We start from the raw sequence: 25,733 nt of genomic DNA on the forward strand, positions 1-25,733 counted from the left end.
CTATATCGCAGTACCTCTCCAGGGATCAAGAATATTCATACTTCAACAAAAATCCTTCTTTCTTTTGTATTGAATAGGATCTGAGGTACAAAGTATCCTCGTATCTTTTTCATGCTGGCTACCCAGAATTTATACAGCAACATTAAACCTTTCACTGCCAGAAAATCCCTTATGTAACTCCGTGGAGTCATCTAAATGGGTGCTTCACTGAATCCAGTAAATTCTCATGGTTTGTCAAGTACAACAAATAGTGAAGAAGCTAATATGGTAAGAGGAATATGTTGTCTATATTATCAGTAATCACAAGCGGATAAAAATCTGATTAAAGAGCAAAAATTTTCACTTAAGAGATCTATAAAGCATTTTTGTACCCAAGAAAAAATTATCAGAAGAAAATCCTTGCAAATCATCCTTTCATTCCAGGTCTAGCATATTTTAGCTACTGGTACTGTGTAAATGTTTTTAGCAATATTAAACCATTTAAACCAGATTTTCATTAACTCTATAGCAAGTATTCCATATAAGTAATTTTCAAGCCAACTTCAAGGTAAATTGATGTGTTTACATTGCACTCACTGATGCAATGTAGTGCAGACATACCAAAGCTAGCTTTAAACCAAAGCTAGCTTGGATAGTGGCACCCATCTGGCCACAGACATCAGGAGCTTGGAGTAGGTAAATGCTTGCATATTTATGCAGCTTCTAAAACATGTTTTGGAGCCCCCAGCAAGCTACATGCTGTTAAAATATTACCAGTATCTGAAAAAAAATAGATTTAAATTACCTAAGATGGTCAGCTGTGATCAAAAGTCTAGCAGACCTAACGCCAGTGATGGGAAAACACAGGCTTGAAAGTATTTAGGCAAGTTAGTTCTTTTCAGAATAACTACACCTGATTAAATTCACCATCCAATACTTTGAGCATAGATTGAAGCAATCTTGGAAGCATTAAACAGAACTTGTAAAACAGGTACAAACATAGTGCTTAGCGTTAAAAACAGGGGAAAGAAAGGCCAGAAAGCTTACTTCTAGTTACAGCAGAAATACTATAGCAATGAATCAAACAAACAATTTAAGGTTCTAGAAGACGATAAGGGGATGAGAAACCAGCAACACAGACAGCTTTCTCTGTACAACAGGGTAACAGGCATTACAGACAGGCAAAAAAGACTAGATATTTTTAATAAGAACTTTATGATATTGTCATAAGCAGCTGGGGGAAACATGGTCTAGAAAAATCACTGTTAGACAGCTGCTTAACTCTACTCAGAAAACAGTTATTGATGATTTACTGTCAAACTAGAGGGGTTTCCCAAGTGGCATTCCATAGAACAGCATATAATTCAATATTTTGATTAATGATTTGGCTAAAGGAATAAAAAGCATATTTGTTAAATTTGCAGGCAACATGAAGCTGGAAAAGCTTGTGAGAACAAGACAAGGATGTGATCAGAATTTAAAAACATCTAGATAAAGTGGAGAAGTAGTTTTGAATAAGTAGGATACAAGTCAATAAGTGCAGTGGCAAAATCCTACAGTTAGGTAGGACTAATCAACCACAAAAAACCACAGTGGGTAAGTAAATAATTCAGGAACATCACCAAAGGTAACAGTAGATCACAAGCTGATCATGCCTCAACAGCATCATAGTGTTGCGACACCATATGGGGGGATGTATAAGGAGAAATACTGTGTGTAATACACATGAAGAAATTTTTCTGGCCTACTGAACAAGAGTAGGCTAGAGTACTTGTCCAGTTTGGGACATTACCGAAGTAAACCAGTCTAAGGAAAGTAATAAGAAAGATGATCAAGATCTAGAAAACCCAACCTATGTGACAAGGTTTAAGGAACTGGGATTGCTTAGTCTAGAAAAGAGAAAATTGAGGGAGATGAAATAATTTTCTTAAAATGTGTACAAAGCAGCTACAAACGGAAAGGGAATACATCCTTGTCCATATCAATTTTGTCTAAAGCCAAAAAAAAAAGGGGGGGGGGGGCATAAAGTTCAGCAATGCATATTTAAGTAAGGTCAATAATAAACACTTTCAAAGAGCAGGATAGTTAAGCACTGGAGCTGATTATCCTGGGGGTTGTGGACTTCTCACATTTTGAGACATTCAATAAGAGATTGCGGAATACAACCCTAATACATTTATGCCACGCTGCAGTCGTAGTAACTGCAGTACAGGTGTACGCTCGGAGGTTCTACATCTTCCATAACACTTTTTTCTACTTGATAAATGAGGAACAGTCGGTTTACCAGTCTGCACGTAGACGAAGCACACTGTTGCAATGGAGTCAGTGAAAAGTTTGTGTTTACTTCAGCAGAAGCATGCCAGGGTCCAAATTCAGGAAAACGCAAGAGCATTGGCCACTTAGCCATTGAAATGTAGTTTTCTTGGAATGTGCAATCAAGTGCATGGGGAAAGTGGAGAGACATACTTTCTCCTCCTTTCTCTATTTAAATAGGCAGAAGATCCTTTTTGTATAAGGCATTTCTGTGTGGAGAAGAGTGTTACTAGACATCGAAAACAGCCTCTCTGCAAAGAAGGAAAATCTCCTCCTCTAGGAAACTGAATACATGGCTGGACAAACATCAGTAACTGTGGTGCTAGCAAATACAGCCACACAGGGCAAAGCAGGACAGAGCTACCAGGCGGCCATTTCCTGTTCTTAGGGCTGGACGCGGGCGATGCGTTAACGGAGAGCCGTCACTTGTGTCCTCCCTCAAACAGGCCGCACTTCGCAGCACCAGCTGCTGCTGAACTCGATACAAGCGTACGTGAAAAGCCCCCGCAGAGCCCACCTTTCCCGGGGAAGTTCCAGTTTCTCCACAGCGCTTCTCGCAGATGTAGGCACGCCTGGCACAGGCTACGTAGCAGCGGTAACCTCGCCCCACCGCACACCGCCACCGTACAACGCGTCAGACAGTGCCACCAGGGACGCAGCTGGGCTGCTCCCTCCTCTGCCCACTCACAGCACTTACCCTAGCCGTACTGTTAGGTTACGTAGGTTAGGGTAACAACAACGAAAGCTTCAACTGAAACAGGACTGCGGAGTTTGTAACTACGCTGGTCGTAATCTGGAATAACGTGGTATTTTTCTTCATTCTGTTGAGAAGTTCTAGGCTGGTAGTTACTGACAGGCGCAGAGTTACAGGTGAAAAAAACTGGTGCGACTCCAACATAATGAAGAATTATCTTGTTAGCATTCTACTCAGGCTATTTACAATCTAATTGCTATTTGTTACTGTGACTTGTGGTTTCTATGCTGAGTCTTGTTAATTAAATGTTTTATATGCATCATTAACAAAACTTTTAGCTTTTTAAAATTAATTTAGGATTGCGTGCTGCTCGACTTTATTATGCGTTAAAGTATGTAAAGCACCTTAAACACCTCCTTTACGTGCATTCCCTAAACACATATAAATCATGTTAGCATATAAAAGCAATGTGTAAATACACGTAACATAATTAGCGCTTTCATTGATATGTGTGTGGTTGTACCATTCGTACCTTACAACTGCAACTAGAAAACAAAGTATAAAGTGTAATTAGAATCTGTCAGAACCAACAATACTATAAATCCTTAAGTCTATGTGATTAATAAGATTTAAGACTATTAATACATTAACAACTGAATTTCATTTTCACAGTTTTTGCACCTCACTTGAGTCTAAGAATAAGCAAGGTTATTTTCGGTAATTAATTTTTAATCAGCTCCATGTTTTCACAAATTAGGCCAATTATTTTCAGTTAGCAGAAAATATTATTCATGAAAATATTTATTAGTATTAATGTTTGTAAAGATCTATTTCTTAACAAAATGCAGGCGTTAGGCCTAAACAAACCCAAAGAGTTTTGATGTATGCAAATTACTTATTATCTCCATGGTTACATGAGCTAATAGACTGATGTTTTATATAAGGTATATGGCACCAGAACGTTAATCTACTACTGAACAAAGCATCTAATCTGTGTCTTTATGACCAAACATATGCTATCGTCGGATGCTGGCAACACAATCTGTTCTCATACGTGAGAAACACCAAAAGATTCAGAGAGATCCGAGAGGCGCGGTCGAGCGATGGAGACGACAACCTGCCGTGCACGCAGAGGGCCGAGTTCCCCGAAGCGCTCCCTCCAAAGCCTGCTTCTGAAGCTGCAGGAACGCGGCACGTCGCCGGCAACGGCTGCCTCCCATGCCATGAATCACCACCCTCAATTCACATTTAAAACTCTTCCATCGAACGCTTTGTTGCGCACAACTTACAGCTATGGAAGCTCGTTTTCCTTCAAGTTACCTATTACCCGCCTTCAGAAAAGCGTCGCTGTTAAGGAAGAGCACTTAACTGCATTTCACACTGAGTATATATTCACTTTTCTGACTTGGAATGTGCAGGTCTGTTTATCACCGCCTGATTTCCCCAATAAAAATCATGATTTGCCCTCACCATGTGGTTTCTTGGCATGAAAACCACAGACTTTGCCCCTCCAATCACTTTGTTAATGAAGAATACTATGGTAACTGTCATTAACTTGGAGTCTTTACATGTTGTCTTGTGCGGTTTCAGAGTCAGTGATTTAAAACCAAATTTGCAGGATAACACAAATATCAGTAAGGCCTAAAGGAAAGAAACATCCACCACTATCGAAAATCAACAGGCCTCCCAGTGGGAGTTAAATGTCGGGTTCTCAACAGGAACTAGGTAGCTGCCAGATTCTCCAAAAACACCTTGTGCGCTTCTGTATTTCTGAAAGTGCCCCTGCACTCCCACTACTATCTCTAGGCTTCCTAATAGTCCTAATTGCCCCAGAAATATATTTGAAAACAAATTCTGAGCATTTATTTGTAAAATAAAGGATTTTTATTTGACTTTTTGCAAAATTTCCCCTGGCAATTTCATATTAATTAAAATCTGTTGAGCCATATGGTGACTCTTCTTTTTCTTAACAAACATTATGACTTTCATATTTTCTACCATGATTTTTCCCATTTTTGCCATAACAAACAACAAAGCATGGAGAGCTCATAGCACACAGACATCACTGGTTCAAACGCTAACGCAGCCACACAGACAGACCAAAAGGGACCACAACGGAAAAATGTTTTTAAAGCATTTCAGGCAAGTGACCCTTGTGCGATTAAACACGCCCTGTAACAAAACAGACCTCCACACTCCCAAACAGAGCAGTCACGAGCAGTCACAAACAGCGTGGCTCCTGGCACTCACCTTTTTCTAAGCTGTAAAGAACTTGCCTTTATATTTATATTTACATTACAGAATTGCACATTAATGCTTTCTGTCCCACCCACCATCGTGTTTTTGAAATTGTACTATAACTGAGCAATAAATATCATGCGTTGATTCCAGATTAGAACTAGACAGAGAAAAACAACCTTGCCAAAGCTGCTTCCAGCAAAGAGCTAGAGCAAAGGCAGAGTTTACACTTGTGGAAGCACAGCACTGTGTGTGCGTGTGAGCGTGGCTTGCACTGAAAAATATTTAACGAACAGCTCCTTCACAAGAGCCCACTGCCATGCATTTATCTATGCGTGCATCTCCCTCCATCTCTCCACTGCACCACTGCTGCTTTGCCAGCCGCCTTACTGACCGCTGCCAAGTGATTTAACCCCCCGCTGAGGAAAAAGGGAAAAGCTGGATCTACCTGGCTTTACTGGATCTGCCGGATCCTGCCGAATTGTGGCATCAGTATGCCATTGCATCAACAACTTGCAAAACGAATGCACCTGCTTCTGATGCATTAAGAAAAATACTTATTCCACGCTATACTGTAAAGTCTTATATCTAACATTTGGATCTTGCCAAATTCTACCAACGTTTGTCCCTCACCCACAAATAATGTGGCATGAATAATCCTTCCTGAACTAACAATTCTTCTACTATAAGTGTACTTTTTCCTACCCTGTAGGAAACATTTAAATCATGACGCATATACTTAGATTTAGAAAAAATAGACATTATTATGTACTGGCATTGACAAATTTACCCCAGCTTCCCCCCTGAGAAAAACAAGAGCCCTGTGCTTAAAACAACAACAAAGAAATTTTCACATGCCTTAAAAACATCCAGCTGCTATAGAAAACTTGCACGCTAACCCAGGAAAGGATAATCTGGATCTACCGTAGCCAGAGTGAAACAGTGCACCTTTACGATTACTGAAGCCTTAAGATCTAATACATCCCTGCTCAACAAACAGCAAAGACACCAAGGCTCCAAGTTAAAACAGGACTTGCTTTTTTTCATTTAGACCTAAACTTTCTTCTAAACTGAGCACAAAAGCAGCCAGATATTTATATCCGAAAAACCTATACTCCGTACTTTATATTTTAAGTAAAACCACAATAATTCAAATCTGATATTTTCACCTATGTAAGTGCAGTCACCTTTTGTATTACACAGTGAAGTTTTACAGTAAGATATGCTTAACATGTATGGATAATCCCAAAGAAGTATTTTAAGCTCATCAGCTCTTAATTGAGGTTTTCAGAGCGGCTTAAGGGATTTAGACAAAAAACATTCATTCCTTATTTCCTTTTATCACCAATATGTGGCTAAACTGCTAGGCTGTTCTGAAAATCTCAGTGAGCCGGATACACGTTCACTGGATGTAAGAGAACTGTCGCTTTTGCTATCTTTCTAAAAGATAAAACTCTCAAGCCTAAGTAAAAAAAATAATTGGCTAGATTTTGCTTGTACCATCACTGACGACTTTACAAACTCGTATTCTGCAAAACCCCATTTTTTTAGCTGAACAGGAACACTTCAAAAAGGCATATTCAGTCAGCTGAGCTGAGAGCTGCGATGATACAAACGCGCTGGTTTCAGGAATGAGAAATCCGTTTTGCATTGCTCTAGTACTGGAACACGCCTAAGGTTGGGTTGCTCTGGTCAACCAAAAGCATCATAAAGTTTTGTGCAGTTTAATGGTAAGACTTGAGAGCTCAGAGCCAAGAAATTATACAGCCTAGCAAATTCCAGGCGCTGGATGTTTTCTGTGCTACTGAATATAGACACACAGGGTGGGACAGAAATTTGCAATGAAATCGAAGCAGCTGCTCTTTTTAGCAGATCAGAAGTTTAAGGTTTGAGGTGGGGGAGAGGAGGGAAAAGCTGGATCCAAGATGATGCAGGTGTCACTTGCAGGATTTAGCAGGCCTGCTGTGCCAGTTTACAAGGTCAGAATTTTGCACGCACAGCCTGTTACCAGATTTTTTTTCTATGTGACAGTATCTTTGGTAGGTGCTGAAAAACATTACCAAGCAGTACTACCAAGCCAGAACAAGAGCCTCCTGGTATTTTCCGTGAACCACGACAGATCACGTTTGCTCTTCAGAGCAGACGGCAGGGCCGGGCCCAAGCGTGGGACTGAAATTCAGTGTCATTAGGGCGGCAGCCTGAACTTCGTGGGTGCCGCAGGCCGGCGGGCGAGCGGCCCCTTCCAGCGGCAGCGCGGCTGGCAGGAGCCCTCCCCGGGGTGCGCTCGGGCCGCTCTCCCTGCGCGCCCCCTCGGCTTCCAGGCCGGGAGGCGAAACTCGCCGCCATCCCGCAGGCTCCCTGTGCCAGATCCGGGTTTTCCCGTGTTCTGGCTCCGGGACGCCCCGGTTTTTTTGTTGTTATGCTCGCTATTTTTGGTTTTTTTTTTTTTTTTTTTAATTGCCGCAGTGGAAGGCGCCAGCCCCCGGCGGGGCCGCGGCTCCCCCGGGACCCCGGCAGGGCCCCGCCCGGCGGCCGCGGCGCTCCGCGGGGCTCCGCGCGTTCCCCGGATGCCGCGCGGCTCCCGCTGCGGAGGGCGGGCGGCGGGAGAGGAGGGGAGGGGAGAAGGAAGGAGAGCGGAGGGAAGGGGGAGGCCGGGGCTGCCTCCGGGAGGCGGGGGAGGGCCGCCGGGGCCAGGGCCGCCGGGCAGCGGGACGAGGCGCGGCGGGCGAGGCCCGGCGGCGGGCGGCCCGGCCCCGCTCCGCTCCGCCCCGCGGCGCTCCCCGCCCGGCGGCCCCGCCGCCGCCGCCCGGGCCCGGCCCGCCCCCCCCAGCACCCCGCGCGGAACAGCTCCCGCGCCGCACCGCAGTACGGAGGGAGAGCGCGGGAGGCAGAGGCAGGAGGGAGGCGGCAGCCCGGAGCGCCGGGGTGCTGGAAGCGGCAACGGAGCCTGCAGGAGAGGCTGAATCTTTTGCAAAAAATAGCTCTTGCAGGGTTAGGCTTTTTTTTTTTTTTTTTTCCTTTCTTTCTTTTAGCCGAGCGCGCAGGAGAAGTGCCCCCCCCCCCAGCGTGCACCCCGCCCGTCGGCCCGAGGGGCGGCTGAACCAGCCGAAGCAGAATGTACCAGGGACACATGCAGGTAAGCGGCTGGAAGCAGGCTGGAAGGAGGAGCCCTGGGAGCGGGCTCGCTGAAACGCGGTGCTGGGAAGTTTCTGTGGGTTGAGCGGAGGGGAGATGGCACCTGGGCACCGTGCAACAAGTGAACTGGTGCAATAGGATCGTGGCACGGCAGCTCGGGGCTGAAGGGAGCGGCGTGCCCGCGGCTAGCTCTGCTCGAGGGGGAGGAGGGAGAAGGGGTTCTATCAACTTTATCACTAGGGGAAGTTTTGTGTGTATTTATTCATTTATGATGCCTGCTTGTTCAAACAGACTGAAGGAGCGTTCCAGGGCAAAGAGTGTTATGGCATGCTTTAAGTGACACATGTCTCCTGCCATCCGCTTGATGCATCTCTTCCTGTATGTCAAGTGAAGGGCAAACAATAAGGGAAAAGACAGAGCACTTGCTTTGCAAAATCTGCAAAGATTTCATGCCACACTAAAGCCATCGATTTGCACGGTGCGTTGTGTTTAAAGGTGAGGGATTTCTGTTCTTCCCTCCCAACACGGGATGAGGATTGATTTTGCTGAGCCCCGGAATGACTTTGTAGAATGAATTCAAACACATGTCTAAGTGACTTCAACATTTTAGGCAGAAATCTTGTCTCATGATCCTATTGATCCACATCGCCGTAGCAGAAAATGCCTCTCCCCGATAAAAACATACTAGTGCCCTGGACGTGATGACTGTAACCTTGACTCCCGCTCTCCTTCACATGGCTCTTCCTTGGAAAGCCAAGTCTGTTTTGAAGGAGGAGGAAATGCCAACGTGGACTAAATGTTTACACTGATCTCCCAAATTCATTTCTTTGCTTTTGGACCCAATCTGGCTTTGTGTTCATTGCCAGGAACAACCAAATGCTTTTATCACGTACGGTGGCACCAGCCTTGCCTGTAGTGTTGTTAGTACTAAGGCTGTTTACAGAGAAACTGCAGCTTTGGGAAGCGTAAGCTGACCGCTTCGGTTTGGTGCGATTCTGCACGGCACTTAAAAACCTGCTGAGTGGTTACCAGGGACATTAAACTTAGCCAACGTCAAACACGGGGTTGTGTACGATATATGTGAGTTAAGTGAGGACTCTGATTCAGCACTCTCTGCTTTCCAGAACTGAATGATAGCAGTTACTCTTTCGTGTTTGCATTATCCGGTCTCAACAATGATAAATAATGTGTCATAATATCGCTTGTGATAGGAGAGCAAACAGGTTTTAACAAGATAGGTAATCAATGGAAGGCATATACGTATTACTATTTGTTTCTGAGAATAAGGTTAAAGTATGCATTGTTTTATGGTAACGCGAAACCAATCCTATAACTAATGATACTGAACCGGACGTTGGCAAATAGATATTTATACCCTTAAGAAAGCAGAAGTTCTTTGCTACGAGTAATATATTGCAAGGTTTCAACAAACGCACGCCACTTTTTAAAAGGAAATGTAATGGAACATTGAGGTGTCTGGCAGCATTGTAAATTTTCTGAGTCATTAAAAGGTTGAAATCAAATTTGCAATAGAATAATCAGGTCAAAACATACAAATATGTTGTGACTGATGTCCTTTAAATTTTTTCTTCCAAAATATTTTTCGTTTTCTAGCCCACATGTAATTAGATTCTACCCAAATTCTCTTAAAAAGTTTGCTGCATTAAAAATACTATTCCTATTGAGTACACCTGTCATTGTTAAAAACAAAAACCCACCTGAGTTCATCAACCAAACTTTTTAATATATTTCTGTCCTAACAAGAAGCATTAATGTTCTTCAGATAACACCTAAAAAAGCCTACCACATTAGGAGAGATTTTCATGTTTACTATATCCTTAATTAGAGCCTTTAGGTGAGTCAAAGACAATAAGGAGCTAATTTCTTTGCAATGAAATGATCCACTGTAATGTTTATTAAACCATGTTGGAACACAAACTATCAAACTTCCCATGCAAGTACAGTATCAAACCACACGCTAACAAAAACGTAGGCACGTTCTAAGCATTACGGGTCCTTTCTTACTGTCTTCAAGGCTGCTGGTAAGACTTATACTAACTTAGGGAAAACTATTTGCAGTTACCTGCCAATCTAAAATAAGGTGACCCATAAAACCACCCAAACTGGGGTGGATTAAGTCAGGCACCTAAGTCAGTACCTGGACTCCTAAACAAAACCAACTTGTTTTTAAAGAGCATTCACAGAGCTTCTCCTTCTTTACGTGAAACTGGAGCATTTATAGCCGGACCCTGCCTGGGTACTTAAGCATCTACCTTTATCCATCCAAATGCAAAATGCTGTGCCAATATGTAAAGTCTGATCCTACACGCTTTACAGCAAAAGCTCTTCTGAAGTTACTGCGATCAAATGTAGGATCTGATTTAGAATGCCAGTTGTCATTTCCCTTTTTCCTAGTGTTTTGTTTCCAGATGTAAAAGTAAAATCTGCAGAAATAATTCCTTAGTCCAATGACTTTAAAAGTTGTTTAGAAAGCCAGTGTTTTACTAATAACCTGCTATAACTCAGCTAATTCTTGGAAGACTTCTGAAAGGTGAGAACATTAACAACTGTAACAACATAACAAGCCTAACTACAGAGACAGAGAATTTACCTATCTTGAATAGGCACCGAGCATTATCAGCTTCAGCGGGGAATTTCTGACTAAGCTCAGTAAATTCTGCAAGCGTAGATGAAATATACTTTGTATTTAAGCACTGCTGAAGCCCAGCAAGCACCTAAAGTACTTTACTACCTCAGGCCATAATATATGTACCTCTTCTTCATTTTTAGGTTATATTACAGATTGGTTTTTATTTTTTTCTAAATCCAGAAAATCACTTAGTTTCTTCCAAAGACCTAGGTTTAGATTTCCCTCCTACTGTTTTATAAATGAATCCTCACAACACACAAATACTAGAGAGGTCCTAAGCTAAAATTCCAAAGACAGTTTAAAAAAAAAAAAAAAAATCTAAAAAGAACATATGTTACTGGTTCAACCCCTGTCTTTACGTTTCCAAGTACCTTTCTCTAGGGCTAGCTTTTGTGTTACTTGTGCACCGCACTCTTTCACATAAAACACTAGGAGAAAGGCGAAGGGGCCTTCCGCAGAGCCAGCACCACAAACAGAAGCAGCGTGCAGAGAAGTACAGTGCCACGGGAGCTCTTTCCAAGCTATTTCACTATCATAATAAGCGTACGCATTTAATTTAGCCGTATTCACCAGCCTGTGCAGTTTACACGGTAACTGTCCAAAACATAACAGGGCCTGGCGTAGGTTCTCAGGCACGTAGCTACCTCCTCAAGCCTGAGCCTCTAAGGTGGGGCTCTTGCATGAGAAAGAGAACTTCAGCTGAGATGTGCACCCTATTTGCCTCCCAACATACAGCTTCAGTTATGTAAGAAATCCTGTCTCATTCAGTAAACTTCGGCTCCGACAGGATAAAACTTGATGGTTACAGGGGTACACCCTAGGACTGCAGATACGGCAAAAGAACCGAGTCTAAATGCTAAGCTGTGCAGGTGAGAGAGCGAGTATTTCTCTCTTAGGACCATGTGTGCAACCCAATGTGTGCTGTTTGCCATCTTCTTCGAGGAAACAGTAGCAGGCCAGATGGAAGCAGAACATAAGCTGAGTTCATCCCACAGTCACTGTTCTAAAATGTCTATCCTTTTAACAACCAACAATAGGATGTTTTAAAGTTTTGACAGAATATTATATACCTGGTACCGGTCCCTCCCATTGACTTTTACGAGAGTTCTATAAATAGATGGAGGGTAAATTACAATCATAGAATGGGATTTTCAGCAGCATTTGGCTTCCTAGGAAATTCAAAATAAATGCTTTCAAAACTGTTTGCCTTGATGCTGTATATAGTCAGCTTTCTCCAGCACAAATGCTTGAACAGAAGTGCTTTGCCAAATGTTGGCATGGGATTTTATGTATGGCAGTGTTATGTTTCGAGATGGCTTAATTTAGACAAAGCAGAAATCTTGACCACACATGGCCATCAGAGTTCCTCTGGCTTTTTTTGCAAGAACAGGCTTGTTAGTCACGATGCCTTGGCCAGGTTCCAGATCAGATAGTTAGTCTCCTAAACTTTTAATTGCATAGGCAATCAACTTCATGCCCTTAATTGTTGTGTTGTGTTCTGTATTATTAAAGGTATTTAACATTTTACCATTGGCATTTCATATTTACATGAAATGATCCATATTAATCCTTCACATTTCAGAAAGATTTCAGTCGTCAAACACATACCTATATGATCATAGGGGGTCTACAGAAAAATAACTATGTACACATGAAAATTCTTGCAAGACGAAACCTCAAGGGCTTCACATGTTTTACTGGGTCTGAAAAGCATTGCTAAATATTTTAGAAGTTATAAACATTTTTGCACTGATTTCCCCACACTTCAGACGCAGCTAACTCACTGGGAGAAGTGAAGCAGAACTGCCTGAAGATTAGCTGCAGATGCCAGTCCCATCTTTGCTTATTTGGTAACCTATTAAAAATACTGTAATAGTGTTGGTTACAGTGCCACCTAAAATAAATAAAACCCAAGCTATTAATCAATTATGAATTTTAAAAAAAGTAATCCCTCAGCTATGCATTTTGTATCTGAATAAAACAGCCCACAAAGAATAGGCACAACATAAAATTGAACACAGTGCTAAATTGAATCTTTGTTCAGCTGTTAAGATCAACATAAACTTAATAACTTTAAGCTACAAAATTCTAAAAATCTGGGCACATAGCTGGAATGCCAATGATCCCTAGTGGTGTCGATGAATCATAACTCCTAGCCTAGCTGAAATTTCATTATGATAAACTGATAATTTTTCATTATTACAAGCCTTTTCTAAAAGTACTCACCATGCTAGAGCAGTGTTTATGGTGGTATGTTTTCCATTTTGTCCTGATATTTTCCAGTTATTCACTAACAGCTTTTCAAGTTTTGAACAGCAGATTATGAACTGCTTATAAATCAAACAAGCTGAAAATAATGAGCTTGCTTTCACTGAAAGAAGTTCATTCAAAGAAAGTAGGTGATATACTGCTTTTGGCTAAGACGCATACTGAAACTGTAGAAATTGTGAGTATTTGTAATGCCGATATAGAGAAGTGTTCCTTGAAGCTGTTAGGCAGTTTTACAAGAACTTAGCAGAAAATCTTGCAAAGGCTCAGAAACTCTTGGCACACAGCGTATTTTTGCTGGATGCAAATTAAGAGGAACTCTTACTAACTAACTAAGGATCCATCCCTCTATTCTGGAATTAAGTTCATTCAAAACATAGAAAAACAATAGTCCCTAGCACTGTCATTTACTTATATAAACACGTTAGTCTAAATCCAGTATATAGCTTTCACAAGAGAGGCACACTCAAGAAATCACGCTGTATTGTTTTAAAATCTCCCACTATTGTCACCATTTATGACGGCATGATGCAGTTGCTAGTCTTTAAACTAGACATCTAGAAAGCTGGATTTTACCTCTGGCTTCATCACATAGCTTCAGCAAGTCCAATCACCTTTCCACACATCCATTTTGCCCCACCTACGTTGTCTACCCTGATTACCTAGCATGTATGCTAAGCTTGAATAGCAGTTACTTGGTTTTTAAATCATGTTTTCAAATATCCTAAAATGCACCTGCACAACTACTAAACCCAAGGACTGATGATCGATAGCAAAACATTCAGCTGCATGAAGACCTACAGAGAGTCTATTTTGATTACTCAGCTTATACATGTTTGAAAGCTTAGGCTTACGCATGTTTAAAAACTAATTAGTGTAATAGGACCCACTGTTAATATATTGGAGAGAGAAAAAGGCAGGCCATCAGTCTCAGAATGGAAGAATGTAGATGAAACTGCTACGCAAAGGAGGAGGCCAAAACATTGGAAAAAAGTCCACAAGCTAGATTAGGATGAAATATCCAAGGAGGAAAACGTGCATGAAAGAATGGGAAAGCTAAGATAACCACATACAGAAATTCAGAGTTCCCTTTAGGAAATGCAGTCTCAAACATTCATTTGTAGAAAATAATTCCTAATTTATAATAATCTTGTTTCTAAGATGATTCTCCAGAAACTTAAAAAAAGGGGGGGGTTGGTGCGTAAACCAGGTCTGCTTAAAACCATCCATCTAGTTTAGTTTGCTACCCTTTTTGCAATAGTTAGAAATGAAAATGGTAAAGACATTGGAATATTACTTCGAATGACTCTGGCCAGCCTGCTTTCCTTACACACCCAGCGCAGGAAGTATCTACGAGTTGTTTGTATCACAGAATGTAAGTTTGCACAGGCTATTTCAGAAATAGCTGATACTGCAAAAGAAGTCGTTTTCTTCCAAATCAGGTGTCATGACATGTAAACTAGGAGGTGACTTTCTGTAATTATGCATTTTCATCATTGTCCAATAACATTACTAACAAAATGCCTAAGGATCGTAAAGACCACGTTCAGCAAATTCTTCTACCAGGTTACAATTATGGTGAACAGTGTGATATTTCATTGCTTTCTTCTCAGGCTTTTGAAATTCTGAGTCATTGGTACATGAGTTTCACTTCCAATGGTTTATTTGCATATAAATAAATTAAGTAAAAGTCTAAAATACCAAGTAATTGAAACTTATTATACTGAATGGAAAAAACCATGTCTCATCAGACTACATATCCCCATAAATAGAAAACACAAACCAAAGTTTGCACAATTAGTCACATCTCAGTATTGCTGCAGTTCCTCCCAAACATTTTTCATTAAACTTCTATCGGGTTGGCATAATAGTTGTAAGCCCCAAGTTTCCTTCCTCCACTTCTCCATGGCCTATCAAGACACTCAGACAGATTTGCCAGTGTTCCTTCTCTCACTCTGTCCTAGTTGTTAGTTTTCTCCTCCTTATCCGGGTTCAAAGGCTTTCTCGAAATGTTTTGCCTCCTGTCACGTTTGCGCTGCAGGTTCATGTATGCTGCCTGCAGTAGGGCAGCCAGGCTCGCCCATGTCATGACCGCATACTACATGCCACGGGGTCTGGGTCACCTCTCAGCAGCGCTTGGTCACAAGGCAAAAATGTTCCACAGTGAAGTTTGCTGCCACGAGTAGAAAGCAGCAAACTGATGGCCGAGGACTTTTCTGCCAGCAGAGCTCACTGCTCACAAATTAAATCTACATTAGGAGATAGCAGGGGACCACCAAGAAAAGGAAAGTAGCGGGCTTTAAAAGAGCAACGTGACTTTTTACCTACAGCTACCACAACATGTTTGTAGGGTAGATCAATGTCCATGAACTCTCTTTTCTCACACGCTTATCTATTTTGGCAATCCCTAGGGAAAAATAATCACACTACAGTCTTTGTGACTTTCTCTGTAACATATGGGACCACTACTGCCTCATGTTCACTTGTCCTAGAGCAGTCTACTATCTTCTGGTAACTTGCAGCTGCTAATTTCGTATCAATCCCTTAAAACGCCTCTTGTCCTAATACGGATGTTGAATATAATACAAGTTACATGAATACAAACATCTTTGGACAGCACTTTTCAATTAACGTACAGTGTAACAACAAAAGCATATGTGATAAGGACAGTACTGTGCAATGCATTCAGACAAACAATCTTTCTTGATTACATTAAGACTTTGTTTTCTGTTGAGATACATAAAAGAAACTCAAATACTCTTATCCACTGACATTTAGAAATGACAACTTCAGAATGATTTCGACATGCATTTATTTTAGGACCAATTTTTTCTTTGTATTTTTTCCTTAGATCAATCATTTGGCTTTACAGGCTAGTTTTCAAAACCTGAAGAAACAAACTTTAAAATTTGCCTTACCAACATTAGAGCCAGCTGTATCTCTTTTACATGAGTGAATGTAAGTAGAAATTATACTGATGCAAATAAGAGAATAATTGGCTTCCAAGCCTTTTTCATGTTAATCCCTGTCTTCCTAATGTCTCCAGTTGGGTTCCAAAGTTACAATGTCAAGTAGAGACTACAGCATGTCCTGAATAGGAGCAGAAAAGCTGTTACAAATTGCATTTTCTAATTCAACATTTTCTAACAGGTACTTGTATCAAGAAAAAGGTTCAGGAACTCTTACTCACTGTTCCTTAAAAGTCAATTGAGAGAGAATACTTGCCTGTTTAAGCCTATCCTGGCATATAGAGATCTGTTTCTCAATAAGGATCACTGAATATTGGGGTTTAAGTTCACAGAATTTACTGAGGTCAAGTTTGCTAATATTAATGTAGGAATAAGCAAAGACTATAATAAATAGAAGCTTTTTGAGTATCATGTAAAACTGAGATAAAACATCACATTTGGATGCGATGGTAATCTGTCAGAGCTTTTTAAAATCCAAGGGAGTATTCCCTAATAGGAAGACCTGAAAAAAAGTCAGTACACAGAAGAACGGATTAACATTATTTATGTACAGTAGGAGGATGGCCTTAGTCTTCACTAAGGCTTTGGACACTGTTGTCATAGAAATAATGATAGTAATGTCATAAAAGTCATTAATGACATAATAACAAGTGTAGTTCAACACATGTCTCAAAGTGACAAAATACTTCTGCTGTCATTCACTGAAATTTAACAAAGATGATAATTTTCCAGTTACAGGCTTCAGATGTAGACGAGATCTTTCATCTTTTGCTATTTGGTATCCTAATGCTCCTTCTAAGAACCAGGACAATTTTAAGAAGGCTTTGAAAAAGAAATATAAGGAAGAATGACCAGCAGTAGTCAGTAAAAAAAAAAAAAAAAAAAAAAAAAAAAAAAAACAAAAAACACAAAACACAAAACCAACAAACACCACACAACAACAACAACAAAAAACAAAACCCAAAACACCAAAACAAAATCCCAAAGCCAACAACAACAAACAAAAACCCACAACATCAAGAACTTCTCAAAATAAGAATCACAACAGAAGGTTAGATGAAAACTGTATTATCTCTAGTTTGTTACATAAAAGAAAGGAAGAAAATGATGATGCACAACAGAGAAAAATAAGGCAGAAGAACAGAAACTAGGAAGGAAGGGAGTGCTGTTCCGAACAGTAGAAAACACTGTACTTAATGCAGGTACCGTACACAATGTGGCGAGGTATATAAAACTGGAGGGGATGCATAGGCTTGCCCGAACCTGTGCAACAACACAAAGGCCTCTGAATTATTAGAAAACAGGTGGATGCTACATGGAAACAACGAAGGAACACTTATCCCTGGAGCACTCACAATAGATTATGTACTGTTCAGGAAAGGCAGAAAACCAAAGGCGTTGGTCACTTTGGGAACCCAGATCCCAAGAAAGTGGGGGAAAATTTTGTAAGAAGCTTCAGAACTAATATTTTCAATTGTTAAAATGCTAAGACTAAGCCAAGAACACACAAGGAATAAAGTGCTCCTCAAAGGCAGAAGGAAAAAGTACAAGTTGCCTAAAGTAAAGCTTATTTAGATCTTGAAAGTATATTAAAACCACCATTGAAAGTTTTCAGTTACATGATTAAGAAGGCGGAAGGAAGCAAAACATACTCAAGGTGGCATTCATATTACGGATAACCTAATTTATGGTGCAAACCCAAAATGGTTATGAGGATATGAATCCTGCAATTATTACAAATATGTGAAGCAAAAGCTCATGCAGAGGTACACGATATAATCTCTATCCCAAACTGCTGACGGAACTGGTATATGAAATTGAAGACTTGGTAGCAAATATTTCATAGTCTAGTTATGAATCTGGATGTGGCGTCATATGACAGGACAATAGAAAATACGTCAAGATTTAAGATAAAGTGAGAAAAATGGTAAAACAACTAACAGCCTGGATACCCACATGGCTATCCATAATCTGCAAGGTTTTAGGGGACAGACTTTAAGGAAAATGAAACAAACATACACAGAAAAAAGGAAAAAGTACTATTTGAATTTATCAAGAGAAGATAATGTCAGGATAACTCGACAGCATTTTCTGGTATCATAACTAGGTTTTTAGGAAAGGGAGATGTAACTGACTTGATCTACATGGTCTTTGATAAGCATTTGTTACAGTGCCACAAAAGAAATTATTAGTGAAGCTGGAGACAGTAAGGAGTAGTAGAAAATCACTAGCAAATTTTCAATTGAGAATCTTGTACAGATCTGGTCAAGAAGAGAGACAGGGAAACAGGTCCAAAGAAGGATGATCAAGGAGAAGAGAAAGTCTATCTTATGAGGAGAGACCAAAAGATTTTGGCTTATTTCGTTGAGCAAAATGACATCTCAGCAGGAGCATAATCACAGCATGTAAATGCATCAGGGAGATAAACAGCAGATATGGAAAAACCTAAATTAGCTAAGGACAAAACTGGCACAGGAACAAATGGATATTAACCGACGGTGAATAAATTTAGGTTGGAAACTAGAAGAAGGTTTCTGATCATTATAGCAATCAAGATTTCCAATAGCCTTCCAACTGGAGTAGTGGAGGCAAAAAACCTAATTACTTTAAAGATGAAACACAATCAATTTATGAAGGACTCTGTATGACATGCTGCCTGTGAGAGCAGAAGATTGAACCTCAATAACCCAGCAACACCCTCCTTGTCTTCTGAAATTTCTCTGACTTCAGCAGAAACAAACCCTGACTCTTGTTCAGCAAGACCAAAATCCTCATCGTCAAGAAGTCAAAAGTCTTCCTGTTCTGCCTGTGGAGGGCTTGACTGTCTTCGCAGCTTCAGTAACCTCCTGCTAATAGAGCCATACAGGAACCGACAAAGTAGTCTCCCTTCTCCTCCCATTGCCTCACCCAAAACATTGGTTTAACTACTGGTAGAGCTGAGCTCTACAGTTTGCATACTCTCTCTGCCAGCTTCCTTATTGAGTCTCCCACTCAGCTGAACTGATAGTTTTGCTACATATCAAACCTTAATAATCAGAGAAAAGTATTTCCCCCGTACAGCTAAACTCAATGGGTCACACTAGAAACACGGAAGGTTTTCCCCATCTTGTATTCATGTTCCCACAAGCAGGCACTGAGGGTTTGAAATCACCAGCTGTCTTAACAGTGTGTAATAGTAAGCTTAGATTTATTTTAATAACAGCCAAAGTGTGTGTGTGCATGAGGATCTGAACTAGAACCCATCAGAACCAGTAGGGATATTTCCCCACACCTCAGCAGAGCTTTTTCTCCATACTACCACCGCTTTTCTCTCCTGAGCTCCAAAAATAAACATGATGGTCATTACTTAGAACACCTGCTCTTAAATAAGAGAACTCAGTGCTCTGTTTTGCAGTCGTAAGTAGGAAAAACTACTGAACTCACTTTGGACTGTTCTCTTTCAAGGGATCATAAAAACCACGTCTTATAGTCAGTCCCATGTCCCTTCTAATAGACTGAGTCAGAAAATTATTTCTGGCTTAATTCAGGCTCATAAAACTACTTGAGGATCTGATTGCTGGGGTTGCTGTCCCATTTCAGATCATGATGGCTGTGATTTGCATCCCTCAATGTATCAGGCAGACAGATGTCCATGAACACTACATCAGATCTTGATAACATCATTACAGCCTTGCAGCTCTTGGTTGCTAGCAGCTGCCGCGCTGCATTTTGCTGACCATCACTCTGGTACTCAGTTTCAGGAGTCATGCCAGCAAAGTTTCCAAATAGGCGAGATAACTGGATAACAGCTAGTCAAAGATATGCAAACGTATACTACTAAACTTACTGAGCAAGGAAGAGAATGATCATTTGATAAGTTAAGTAATTTTTCCTGACAGTACACAAAAAATGAACACTTATTTCCAAAGTGTTTTATAGTGGTCAAAGAGTAACAAAATTTCACTGCCCTTTTTCTCAAGTAGTCGCTAACGAATATCAGAAATAAAGTTTCAAATAAAATTCCAAGTAATTAACTCAGACTCATTAATCATCACAGAAAAAGCCGTACATTCAGGTTGTTGCATATATATTTAGTGTAATTTCTAAGCACCAAGCAAAGTAATTTTATGTGAATTTATAAGTGAGAACATTTATTATTCCTTCTTACACACAAACCTGCTCAAGTTCCATCCTGTATAAGTGTCATTTGCAGAATTAGGGAGCAGAAGGATTATGCTACTGAAATGGCCAACCAGACAAGATAGACACAGACTAGAAGGACTACATACATCAAGACAAAGTTTGTCAAATGGCTAAAATATATGTACATAGTGTGCCCACTGAACAATTGCAATTGGATGAAGAATTGCAAATAGAAAATATGGGAATAGCAAGTTTTTTTACTGACTTTTGCACCGCTCTTCACAAGGAAATAGAGTGCTTGGCTTACACTAATCCACAATAAACAATCAACGCTTTTTTTTCAACTATGATGAGTTGAATGCCTCCATGGTGTTTTCATAGAATCACAGAATGGTTTAGGTTGGAAAAGCCCTTTGAGATCACCAAGCCCAGCCGTTAACCCAGCACTGCCAAGGCCACCACTAACCCATGTCCCCAAGCACCGCATCCACACGGCTTTTAAATCCCCCCAGGGATGGGGACTCAGCCCCTGCCCTGGGCAGCCTGGGCCAGGGCCTGGCAGCCCTTTGGGGGAAGAAGTTTTTCCCAATGCCCAACCCAACCCTGCCCTGGCACAGCTTGAGGCCGTTCCCTCTCGTCCCAGCGCTTGTTCCTGGGGAGCAGAGACCGACCCCCCCGGCTCCAGCCTCCTTTCAGGCCGTTGCAGAGAGCGATGAGGGCTCCCCTCAGCCTCCTCTTCTCCAGGCTGAGCCCCCCCAGCTCCCCCAGCCGCTCCTCCCCAGCCTTGTGCTCCAGCCCCTGCCCCAGCCTCGCTGCCCTGCTCTGGATATGTATATTTTGATATATCACTGCCAACAGGCATTGTTTGATTTCTAGTCTTGCTATATTATCAGCTCTAAAAATTAAAATCATACCTAGTATTTCAGCAGACAAGAAAGTAGTTGCTTCAACTGCATAATCTTTTGGGCAGGGGTCAGCAGGGAGTGCAAAAGGAACACATTTACACTCATCTACAAGTGGAAACTTAGCACTGTTAGTTTTTTCACTATCACATTTATATAACAGATTCTGGGTCATGTTTTATTTTGAAACCACTCAGATGATAGCCGGACTATCATTCCCACCTCAACTGACAGTTAAATACATACCTATCAAAGACCTGCTAATACTTCACAGAATACTCTAAATTTACTGGTCAGAGGCAGTTATGCGTCTATATTTTTTTCACAGGTTCTTCTGATGCTTTATAACTGACAGTTCTTGAATAGCAATAGAATCACTGCTTAAGAGTTCATCTACACTTGCCATTTGTTTCTCCTCAAATAATTAAATTGTTTTCATAAAGGACAAAAATATATTACAGACATTAAATAAATTCTGCTCTGACTTATATTTGCAGGTTCTCACTAAACAGGAGAAACAGTTATTTAGTATATCTGGTTACTATTTTTTCCCTCCAGTTTTAGTTTTGGGCAGTCCATCAGAATTTGTGTTTATGGGAAGTAAAGTAATTTCTAAAATTTCTGAAATATGAGAAGCATAATTTCAAAGCAGGAAATTCATCACATTTCTGTCTTATGTCACCTTCTTATTAATACTCATTACTGGCAGAGGATCATGGCACCATGTACTCACGTACTGCAAGATTCATTTAAAAAGATCATAGAAACACAGAATGGTTTGGGTTGGAAGGGACCTTAAAGATCATCTGGGTCCAACCCCCCTGCCATGGGCAGGGACACCTTCCACTAGAACGGGGTGCTCAAAGCCCCATCCAGCCTGGCCTTGAACACTGCCAGGGAGGGCGCATCCACAGCTTCTCCAGGCAACCTGTGCCAGTGCCTCACCGCCCTCACGGTGAAGAATTTCTTCCTTATATCTAATCTAAACCTCCTCTTTCAGTTTAAAGCCGTTACCTTTTGTCCTATCACTACATGCCCTCGCAAAAAGTCCCTCTCCAGCTTGCTTGTAGGCACCTTTCAGGTACTGGAAGGCTGCTATAAGGTCTCTCCAGAGCCTTCTCTTCTCCAGGCTGAACAACCTCAGCTCTCTCAGCCTGTCCTTACAGGAGAGGTGCTTGGTGTCGTCAGCAAACTTGCTGAGGGTGCATTCAATGCCCCTGTCCACGTCGCTGACAAAGATGTTAAGTAGTGCCAGTCCCAATACTGACCCCTGAGGAACACCACTCATCGCTGGTCTCCACTTGGACATCAAGCCGTTGACCACAACTCTTTGAGTGCGACCATCCAGCCAATTCCTTATCCACCGAGCCGTCCATCCGTCAAATCCATGTCTCTCCAATTTAGAGACAAGGATGTCATGCGAGACAGTGTCAAATACTCTTTGTTCATCTACTCCCCAACCAGAGAAATCCTGATATCCTGGTTCCAGTAAAATCACTGACAAAGATGCCATTAATTTCAGCGCAATCAGGATTTTGTTTAGAATATTTCACAGCAGGAAACATTGTTCCTTGCCTCAAAGTAATCTTAAAAGGGATATCTTCATTCTGTGAACACAGAGAAATATCTAGTACAGAAATAGGCTAAATTCTACTTTGGGGATTTGTACCTGTTCACACTCCATTTGTATGTGGCACATTATCTACTTTCTGCAGAAATAGTTGAAGGATTAAAGTACCTATTGTACAATTTGAAGGGTTTTAAATATGATCCACTTTGTCTATAAGAAAGGCAGGTTCCATTATTTTTAGATCATTTCTTCCAGTAGGTTAGATGAGAAAAGCACTCAACTAAGCATTTTTTGTGAAACTGTTGTTTACTGATTGGATTTGAAAAAGACAACACTTGGCTCAGTTTGAAGACCTAGCATAATCCCCTGTGTGTGGGAACTAAGGGCCTTCCTTACCTGACAGTTCAGTATGTGGGAAAGGTGCTGTAACTGTCCTCCCTGTAACTGAAGTCTCTTTCCCCAGCGAAGATGAAATTCTCCCAAGTGTGCACATGCCAGATCTTAAGTCCTTCACTGGAACTGCGCAAGATCTTATCTCCTGCTTACAAATCATTTACGCTGGGACCAGTCCCAAACGGACTGTATTTTTACTTAAATGCAAGTTCTGTCCAATAACTTTCTGGATCCACGTGCATAATGAAGTAACCTCCCACGGTTATGGCAGTGCTACAGAGGGATCTGAGGTTAAGCTCCTGCTTCGCCATTGCCGCAGATTTTCTGTATGAACTTAGAGAAGGCACTTACGGTCTATGTGCCTCTGTTCTCCATCAGTGAGACAGGAATAAAAGCACTGCCATCCTCACAGGGTGTTATCCAGACATATTAAAACATATAGAAGTACACGTTCATGCAGTTATGGAGACCGCTTCTGTTTCTAATTGCTAAGCTGATTTTTTTATTCTGATAAAAATGAAAAGTCATCTTAAAAATAACCTTTAGATTTTAATCCAAGCTTTTTGCCAGATTTCACACAAATTATAGCGTAACAGCATGCTATAGGATTCAGTGCCCTTCACATAACGGAATTGGTAGGAGAGTTGAAAGATCTATACAGGTAATGGAATGCCAAATACAAGAGGGCTCTCTCCAAAACAGGGAAACCTGGCCAAGTAAATTTAACTCTTTCTTCTGGGATATTGCTGATAAGACACAGATAGAACAACGATTCATGTAAGAGAAGAGAAGCAGATGAGTCCTACAATAATAACAGAGAAGCATAAATGGATAAGGAAAACTAAAAATAACAAAGGAACTATGAAGCAAAGCCCAGTCAGGAGCGTCCTGCCCAGTAACAGCACACAGCAGTGGGCACGCGAGTCCCACCACGGAAGCGAGGGCAGGACGGCACGGTCGAACCCCCAGCCACAGGGGGTGAGGAGGAGGAAAATCTCACTCTGAACCAGGCTCAGTACCTGGGCAAGGGGTCAGAGTTTTAAGAGCGGAGCTGGTTGAACATACGTTGTAGCAGGCAGCTCGGGAACCCCCTGTGATTTTATCTGTTGGTTCTATGAAACTAGAACAAATTTTTTGCACCACAGTGCCCCCCAGTCTAATCCCAGCTACATCTGGCTAATCAACTGCAATGCAATTCACTCAATGCATTACTTTATAACTGTTGTATACTCAAAATCTGTAATAAAGGGTAATAAAAGAAATACGATAAATGGAGTAACACTGCAAGCCCAGTCTGGATTTCCACAAGTCAGTTCGCTGCACTGGGGCACGCTAGCAAACAACATGGTCTTTAGGAACAAACCAACATTGCTTACTTTGGTTAGAAAGTCTTGTTTACCTGTCACTCACAGTGAAAGATTATTCTGGTTTCTCCATTTTTTTACATATAACGCAGAAAACCAACAATGTAGTGCAACAGATAAACCTAGTATTTTTCTAAAACAAGGTGATTTGGTTTCAGGGTGGCTTTCTAAGGCTAACACCACATAATATAATTGTAAGACAAGGAACAGACCAGTGTTGAGCAATGGGATGCAAAAATCCAACTACTGTACATTTTCAAAGTGGCTTTTTAAGATACAAAGTTTTGAAAAGGTATGAAGTGAAAGAGTTTATCCAAAGCAGTAGAACCAGTTTGAATAATTCTGAGAAAAGGGCCAGAAAATGGTTGTGCTGTTAGAAACAACAGAGCACACCGCTTGGAGCAGGAAAGGGTGCCTAACACAGTAATCAGCAGGCATATCAACATGAAATTTTGAAGAACATCATGAGATAACATCTCAAAGACTGTCTAATATCTGATGAAAGAGTTAAAGGCCTCAGAAAGAGGCATTTTCTAGACAACTAAGATATTTTAGTCTCCATAACTAAATTCAGATGAAACGCTTTAGTGAACACCAGAATTTAACACCTTTATATTACCTGGAGCACATCCTTGGCCATGTGATTCTTCGTTTGTTACAGCGTCAAAAAGCAGCCGTGAGAGTGGGCCAGTGAGTGAAGATAGCTGTGAGACACACAGCCCCAGCCATCAGAGCACTTCTACAGGAGAAGGAGTATGTCAAACGTGTCCTAAGTGTCACCGTGGTCACCGGCTGCTTTAACAGCCTTTCTCCGCAGAAAGAGACTGCAGCTTCATAACTGGTATAAATCTCAGTCTGCCCCACGGCTAGAGCAGGATATATACCTTCACTCCCACCCTCATTTCTTGAGCTATGCTAGGAAAGAGAGTTTTAACAAAACCTGCGGTTAAGGGCCATAGCTTTTGCTTTAAGCAGTTCTCCGTTTTGAATGCACTTCTTTGTCATCAGACTACGTGAGCTGTAGGTTTACCGCTTGTAGAATCCCAGACCATCTCTCCAGGGCAGATCACCAACCTCTCAAAAAAGTTAATAAGGAAAGATAAGATACTTGGATCTCAGTTCCCTAGGGATTCTTG

The 25,733-nt window shown here is 41.2% G+C and overlaps 1 protein-coding gene across 2 annotated transcripts in view; it reads left to right on the plus strand.

Moving 5' to 3' along the window:
• Window positions 1–8,339: 8,339 nt before the first annotated feature.
• The window catches only part of PEX5L (peroxisomal biogenesis factor 5 like), a gene marked incomplete at both ends in the record, with an annotated part of 112,326 nt that continues 94,932 nt past the window's right edge, over window positions 8,340–25,733 (plus strand). For both annotated transcript variants that reach the window (XM_082319541.1, XM_082319542.1), the window contains one exon: window positions 8,340–8,360. In XM_082319541.1, coding sequence (XP_082175667.1) covers window positions 8,340–8,360 — 21 coding nt within the window. The remainder of the gene's footprint in view (window positions 8,361–25,733) is intronic.

Source organism: Platalea leucorodia (assembly GCF_965183815.1).
Source record: "Platalea leucorodia genome assembly, chromosome: 8".
In the NCBI taxonomy this organism is placed as follows: Eukaryota; Metazoa; Chordata; class Aves; order Pelecaniformes; family Threskiornithidae; genus Platalea; species Platalea leucorodia.